General features: G+C 41.1%; 1 protein-coding gene across 1 annotated transcript; it reads right to left on the reverse strand.

Annotated features, from left to right (window-relative positions):
• Positions 1-2097: 2097 nt before the first annotated feature.
• On the reverse strand, positions 2098-7815 carry nrm (nurim). Its single transcript, XM_064983972.1, has 4 exons — positions 7488-7815; positions 5325-5518; positions 5021-5197; positions 2098-4631 (listed from the first exon to the last, which is right to left on the reverse strand). Exons 1-4 carry the CDS (start codon positions 7636-7638, stop codon positions 4326-4328), a joined length of 828 nt encoding a protein of 275 aa, XP_064840044.1. The 5' UTR covers positions 7639-7815; the 3' UTR covers positions 2098-4325.
• Positions 7816-8179: the final 364 nt, after the last annotated feature.

The following is an 8179-nucleotide window of genomic DNA, read 5'->3' on the forward strand; positions in this document are numbered from 1 at the left end:
CACTGGTGGACGAGTGCGGGGAGCCGGCACAGGACGTACCGGGCTGGGGAGGAGCACTGGAGGCCTGGTGCGTGGAGCCGGCACAGGTGGCACCGGACTAATGACACGCTCTTCAGTGCGAGTGCGGAGAGCCGGGACAGGACATACCGGGCTGGGGAGGCACACTGGAGGCCTGGTGCGTGGAGCCGGCACAGGTGGCACCGGACTGATTACACGCTCTTCAGGGCGAATGCCATGCAGAATACACCTAACCAACATCTCTCTCCGATCTCCATCGACTCCCCGACGGTCTCTGGCTTTCTCCTCGGCTCGACCTGCAGCCCCTTGTACCCCACCCCAAAAAATTCTTGGGGTTTCTGTGGCCGCGGACCCCGGCGTCGTCGCTGTCCTCCTATACTCATTGGCGACTCCCGCCAAGGAAGGGTCTCGCATCAACCCATTATTTCCTCCTATGTCCAGCTCTCCTTTACCTCCATGGTATGCTGGTCCTGTAGTGATGGGATATTCTGTCACGTTCGTCGTATACATAATGAGCAGACCAAGGTGCAGCGTGAGTAGAGTTACACATATTTATTAAAGTGAACCTTAAAAAACAAAGAATAAACAAACGTGCAGTTCGTAGCGCACATGACACTGAGCCAAAACAAAACAATATCCCACAAACGTAGGTGGGAAAAGGACCACACTAAGTATGATCCCCAATTAGAGGCAGCGATCATCAGCTGCCTCCAATTGGGAACCATACTCACACCAATATAGAAATTCAAGACTAGAACACCCCCTAGTCACTCTCTGACCTATTGCACCATAGAGAACCCCAAGGGCTCTCTATGGTCAGGGCGTGACAGTATCCCCCTCCTCAAAGGTTCTATTGACCCCTCCCTTTTGTAACAAGCCATCATATCTTGTCAGTCCACTAGGGACTTTTATCTCATGTAAGTGTTTGTGTGTGTGTATTCTGTGTTATTATTTAGGTAGTTACTATATAAATAATTACGCCAATTGGTGTATTGCTGATTCATCAATAAGGTTAGGGCTCTTGCAGATATCAAGGAGTATGTGACGTTCAGAATGAGACTGATATGAAGTAATGATTTAATAAGTGACTGTTACTGATGTAAGAGATATCTATATATCTTTAGAGTTTAAGCCGGGAGATAGTAACTCATTAAACAACATTTTCCCGTGGTGCACCAAATTCCTAATGAGTTAATTGTTATATGATTCATTTAATTGAGTTACAATTATGTCATAAGGATGTCATAAGGTGAATTCACCAATTTGTAAGTCGCTCTGGATAAGAGCGTCTGCCAAATGACTTAAATGTAATGTAAATGTACAATTAAACATAGTTGATAAATAAATAAGTCACCAGATTAATGATAGTCAAGTCAAGACAGTGTTGTTTCATAGATTTGATGTCTTCACTAATATTATTCTTCAATGTCAAAAATAGTAAAATAAATAAAAACCCTTGAATAAGTAGGTGTGTCCAAACTTTTGACTGGTACTGTAAGTGTTGCATTTTTCTTTCCGTTTCGGCGACTACCAAATCAAAATGCATCACTCCAAAATATAGCTGGTTGAAATCAGTAGAATGAGCCGGGAGAGTCGGATTACACGTCCTGTTCAAACTAACCACACGGAATCTGGGAATAACAGTCCAATAGAACCGTGTCCAAAATCTGATATGGTTTTTCTACTGGATTCTTGTATTGGAATCCTATAGGATAAAATCCTATACGATAGGTTCCAAAATCTGATAGTATTTTCTCTTGGATTTTTAAAAAACTTTCCCAGTTTAGACAGTGGAGGAATCATGCATGAGAGAATAGCCTACATCTCGCAAACTCAACTCTTAACCTTGAAGTCAGTTCCACTGCTTTTTAAAAAAAATTGTTCCCCTCTAAATCAGGGACTGATTGAGACCTGGGACACCAGATGGGTGTAATTCACTATCAGGTAGAACAGACAACCAGCAGGCTCTGAACTTCGTAGGGTAAGAGTTGAATAGTCCTGGCCAACATCAATGGTAAGAGCCTAAATCAAATTTAAATTAACTCTAAAAAATGAGAAAAAATGACAATAGAAAAAAAATGCATTATGACTTGTATTTATTGAGACATTTTGTTTTAGTTGCTTATAATTTGTTCCAGTGTAACAAAGAACTTGTGTTGGTACAAAACTGATGAAAATATGGCATCACATGAACAGTTTGCTCTAAGGTAGTTTCACCTATATATTATCTTATTAAAATAATGAATGTAGTTAAAAATACTGTAATTAGACCTATATAAAATAAACAATGAATACCTTATCCTCTCCTATAATCCATGCTCACAGTTGGTATTAGAAGGAATTCAGCTATTCAAGTAATTATACATTGATTTACTGCAACACAAAGGATATAAAAACAATGATGATGGAGAGAAAAGGATAAGACAAAGACACCCTCAAAATGTGACAGAATGTGTGTGGGGAAATAGGAAAGGAACAGGACAAATACAACAAAATGAAAGACAACAGCAAAATGTAGCACTGACATAATCCAATTTTGAAAATAATACAGTGTGGAACAGCAGTTGGCATATATAATTAGAATACTAGAATGGCCATGAACCTTATGATGGGATATAGGTCAGCCATTTTTGTCAGGAAGTTGGTCAACCATGGTTTGCCAGTGAAGTGATAAGACAATGTAAAAAAATAAATAATTTGAAGAATTTATCTGCACTGTGTTTGTTAGCTAGCTAGCTAGCCAGCCAGTTTTAGCAGAATGATTTCCCCCCTCAAATTAACTGCCAATATGCCAACATCCCACAGCCATTCACTGGCTGAAATCAGTTGATGATAGGACTTAGACAAGTTGTAAATGCAACAAGTAGCCTACTGATATTGTATCATATAATAGAACTCACAGCTTCCCAAGGAGACATTTATGGTATGTTTACATATATTTTAGAGGCTATTTGTACAGAAAATGTGTAGAAAACCTGTATAAACAGAATTTATAATTATGACAATATTTTAGGTTGACAATAATTCTATCACACACACTTTCTTGTCATATGCCTTACCTTTAGGATTGTACCTCTACTGCCATTCATTCCAGTTAGACTGGGTTGGATTTCTCCCTGACCAATATGGCTGCCATTTCTGGAAGTTTGACAGTTTATGACATAGAGATCCTATTAAATTACTAGAAGGGCTATGAGTTAGCACTTGGTGGTGGAATGTAAAATGTAATGTTATGTTCATAGGCTATATAAAAATATACTCTTTTAGATTAAAAAAAAAAATATATATATATATATATTCTGAGTAATTACTTACAAATACATTGATGTTAAAAGCTATGCCTAAATGCTTGGTGGCATATTTACAGATGTTCTGAATCTTATCATTTTCTAAAATCAACAGTGTTACCCCTACCAAGTGAAGTTAACAAACAACTGCAGTGTGTACTTTTGTCAATTGCTGTGTGCAGCCACACAAACATCCCATCTGATCCCATTCATGTATGTGTAGTAATAAAGCTCACCAGCTTGTAGTCCCCAAAAAAACAGAAATGAGTTACCTTTAGTTCATTCAGCCATTCCTATAAGGGGAAAGAATGGGGTTTTGGGATAAACACCAGAAATAAAGTCTGAGGTTAACACAGGCTTAGAAGATCTTACACATTGTGTTCTATGAGATAACCAGAGTTGGGGTCAATTCCAGTCAACTCAAAAAGTACAATGAAATCCTTACGCCAATTCTCTTCCAATGTTTTTCAATTTGGAAAATTTTGAGTGGAAATTGGAATTTATGTGCTTGTTTTGATTACATTAATGCTTCAAATTAACCAAAATTGACATCAGCTGATGAAGACGATCTAATAGAACAAAACCTATAAGATCTCCTAAACCTGTGTTTACCACAGACCTTATTTTCAGAGTTGAGACAAAAAAAAACATTAATTTCCCCATAGGCTTTGACCAACGAGCTATGGCGGAGTTAGTGATATCAAAAAGATGCCATTACTATTGCTCTCAATAGTAACCAGGTTTCCATCCAACCTTTTCATGCGAGTAAAGTCCACGCCATATAATGCAATTTTTTGAGTGAATACCATCAGTAGAGTTTAAAATGCAATGGAAACCCATTTAACTTTCTTTTTTAAAATTACAAATATTCTGTACATCGGAATTTAACCGCAAAAGTAATTTAATCCCCAACAAGTCAAATTGACAGAAACATCTTTGGTGGGAAAATGTGCATATTAAAATATTCTTATGTTTTGGCAATTGGATGGAAACCTAGCTTACAACACCCATGACTTCAATTCACTCTTGCTTGTGGTTGTCATTGTTCTGAGCAGTGCCATCCTGTGGCAAAGAGAAGAGCCGCAGTTTGCTATGCAGCTGGACACTGAGGTAGGCACAGTCCTGTGTATCCAGGGAGTGAGCCAGGGCCAGGTAGGCCGACAGACTCCCCGCCAGCAGCAGCCTGTCCAGGGGCAGGGCAGGGAGGAGCCACAGCACCACAGCCAGCTCCACACACACGGGGTGACGCAGGTGGGCGAAGAGACGCTGAGCCCGGGGGGACTTGAGAGACAGAGGATCTCCCAAACCAAGGCACTCATAATAAACCTGAGGGATGGAAGAGGGAGGATGGAGGGAGACCGGGATAAATTACTTATTGCAGATACTAAACCAGTTATTTACATTTCATCAGAAGGATATTCTTAATCATTCTATTGCTGACTAATTACAGCTTTGGCATCACATCAGACAGAATTTATGCAGATTATTAAAATTGTAGCCCTATTACAGTAGTATTTGTACATTTACAAATGTGTGGGAGAGGGACAATGATCAAATGTGATGCATGAAAATGCTTTGGTGTAACCAGTGTGAAATTGAACAGTATCACTTCCTCCACTGTCCCTGTCCCCTTACTGGCTTCAAACTAGTGGTCCTCTGATCGCAATCACGTGACTGCAATCTTACTCTGTTACAGCTGCATGAGTTTACTTCACCTGCTTGATGCCCAGTAGTTCAGGATAGTCAAAGATCAGCAGTATACTGCAGATGATGGACCAGCAGAGGAAGTGCAGGGTGAAACAGAGCAGGGGGAACCAGGTATTCCATGGGGCATTACGTACTGACCACAGACAGGGAGCCTCCGTCACAGGCTGCCAGTAATGCATCAATATCTAGAACAGGGACAAGACAGTGAAGTAGGACAGCAAAAGGGGTATTTAAATGTTGAATTGTCTCATTTTTTTAAGACCATAAGATTTTATAAATGACAGTGTGTGTGTGTGTGTGTGTGTGTGTTACCTGGAGAGCCATAGCAGTGGTGGAGCAGTACATGGCCCGGTTCAGTACCCCCAGGACAGACTGACAGGCCTGCTTGACTGGAGCCCAGGCCAATAGGCTGTGCTGGACAATAAAAAGAGCCAGAAGCCCCAGATCCACAACCACAGACTTGAGAACAGAGCTGTCCCGCAAAGCTACAGACCATGGTACAGAGTCTATATAAAGTATAGAAATATGGACAGAGGGATACGATAAGTATATGGTGTGGTAGGTTAGGTGTTGGTGATTATCAGTACAAGACAACAACAAAGTCTTGGAGCAAAGTATAATGATGAATTCCCATTGTTGATGTGATCTTGTTAGTCAGAGGGTACCAGTCTTGGCCCTGTTTCCCAAAAGCATTGGTTCTAATGATGAACATAGCCTTAATCTCTAAGAGATTGGTGTCCTTATATTTTACCTTTATTTAACTAGGCAAGTCAGTTAAGAACAAATGATTATTTTCAATGACAGCCTAGGAACAATGGGTTAACTGCCTTGTTCATGGGCAGAACGACAGATTTGTACCTTGTCACCTTTCAGTTACTAGTCCAACACTCTAACCACTAGGCTACCCTGCCTCCCCATTTATTTATTGAGATACCGGGACGCTTTTTGCTAACGTGCGCTAATGTGACTAGAATGACGTTGTAAGTAACATCAAACTTCCCAGGACATAGACATATCTTATATGGGCAGAAAGATTAACAAGAATTTAAGCTAACTGCACTATCCAATTAAACTATCTAAGTGTCTATTACAGTGAAAAAAATACCATGCTATTGTTTGAGGAGAGTTCACAAAAACAAAAAAACGTTTATCACGGCAACTGGTTTGATACAATCACCTCCGAAGGTAAATGATGTACTTACATTCAGTAATCTTGCTCTGATTTGTCATCCCGAGGTTCCCAGGGATAAAATGTAGCATAGTTTTGTTTGATAAAATCTATTGTTATAGTCAAATATAGGAACTGGGTTCCACAGTTTGAACCCCTGTTGTCTCTTGCTCCACACCCACCCCGCCTGGTCATCTAGATGTATGAAAGTTAGTGTATGAGCTAATGATCCATCTTGTATGACATTCCTGGTAGTGTGTAAACTTACAAAAATTATATGGTAATACAAAATGTATGTTCTCTATAGTTATGTACTTGAAAATGTATCAATTGACCAATTCGGCACATTCGGGCAGACTTCATAGAAAATATTGTGTAGTGCTTCACTGGATCAACCTGAAACTTTGCACTCACACTGCTGTCATCTAGTGGTCAAAATCTAAATTGTGCCTTGACTCCGATATTATATTATCAGCATGTTTTATTGTTTGCATTATCTCTTACCAGATCTAAATGTTTTATATTCTCCTACATTCATTTCACATTTCTAAAAACTTGTAAGTGTTTCCTTTGAAATGGGATCAAGAATATGCATATCCTTGCTTCAGGTCCTGGGCTACAGCCAGTTAAATTTGGGTATGTCATTTTAGGTGAAAATTGAAGACAAAAAAAAAGTCCGATCCTTAAGTTAAGATGCTTTTGGGAAACCGGGCCATGTTCAGCTAACATTGTTTTGCACAGGCACATTAACGTTACACCACAGCGTTCGATTTCGACTGCAGTACTTTTTTCTACGGTCTCGGTTCCAGGTCCAAAAGTATTGTCATGAAGCAGGCAGGGAGCAGGTCTCGAACCCTCGACTTTTTAGCCCGAGGTCCGGCGCGCTATCGACTGTGCCGCAAAAGCATGCTCGTGCAGCAGGGTCGATTTCCGCGATTATAAACGCAGGATCGGTACACTACTCCCTCCGTCCTCCTGCTAGCCTGCGACTCTACGTCTTACAGGAACACGCTCACCGGCCAAGCACACGCAAGGTCCGATCACTTCTGACACCAATGTAATGAAACAGCAGGGAGCAGGTCTCGAACCCTCGACCTTCGAGCCCGAGGTCCGGCGCGCTGTGACTGTGCCGCAAAAGCATGTTCGTTGCGCTTATAAACCGTTCAAATAAAAACATTCTAACTTGCTACTGAAACAATACATCCGGAAGTTGCAACAGCTGTGAACCGTTTGTATAGTTTGAGACTAGAATGTGCTACTTTTCCTGATGAACACACAACCCTTTGCCAAAGAGCCAGGAAACATACCTTGACACAGTGGCGACTCTCCAGTGATGTTATGATATATCGCTCGAAATGAGATGAAACGAACAAAGTCTGCACCGGTTATAAAAACGAAGACAAAGTTTAACAGCGCCAAGATGCAAAGGGTCATACCACGAGCAGTGACTGACGCCATTTCAATATGGACTTTTTCCTGATTTAGGCAGAAAGAACGAGAGGCATCGCCTCTTCCTCTCTGATCAGTGCTGTGCGGGATCCTTGGGACGTAGTTTAACCGTAACCATAGCGTTTACCTGTCCGTCCCAAGGATCCCAGATAGCACTGACCCTGCTGCTTTAGCAAAAATGTTCACTACTGTCGGTAGTTTCTTCCGGGAGGTGAGCGGTGGAGACAAATATTAACGCTCGATGTCGCTGTTAACCTGAGTGAGACTTGAAGAGTAGAGACTGTTGATAAGAGATGTGATGAAGGGTGAGCCGGTCAAGGATCGATGCAGACAAGGTGGTAGATTGTATGACAAGCGACAGTTTATTCAGAGTAAAGATATCTGGTACAGCGTATATACGGGCCCTTCTATTAGCTCATGAGGAACCAACAAAAAAGCCCCGCTAATCGTTTGCACAAGCAATTAATACAGAACAGAAAGTAGGTTGATTCTAGAAGTTCGGTTCTTCGGATTGGTTCAGGCTCAGGCTGGGGTGTAGTCTTCTGTCATT

This window comes from Oncorhynchus masou, chromosome 13, assembly GCF_036934945.1.
Source record: "Oncorhynchus masou masou isolate Uvic2021 chromosome 13, UVic_Omas_1.1, whole genome shotgun sequence".
In the NCBI taxonomy this organism is placed as follows: domain Eukaryota; kingdom Metazoa; phylum Chordata; class Actinopteri; order Salmoniformes; family Salmonidae; genus Oncorhynchus; species Oncorhynchus masou.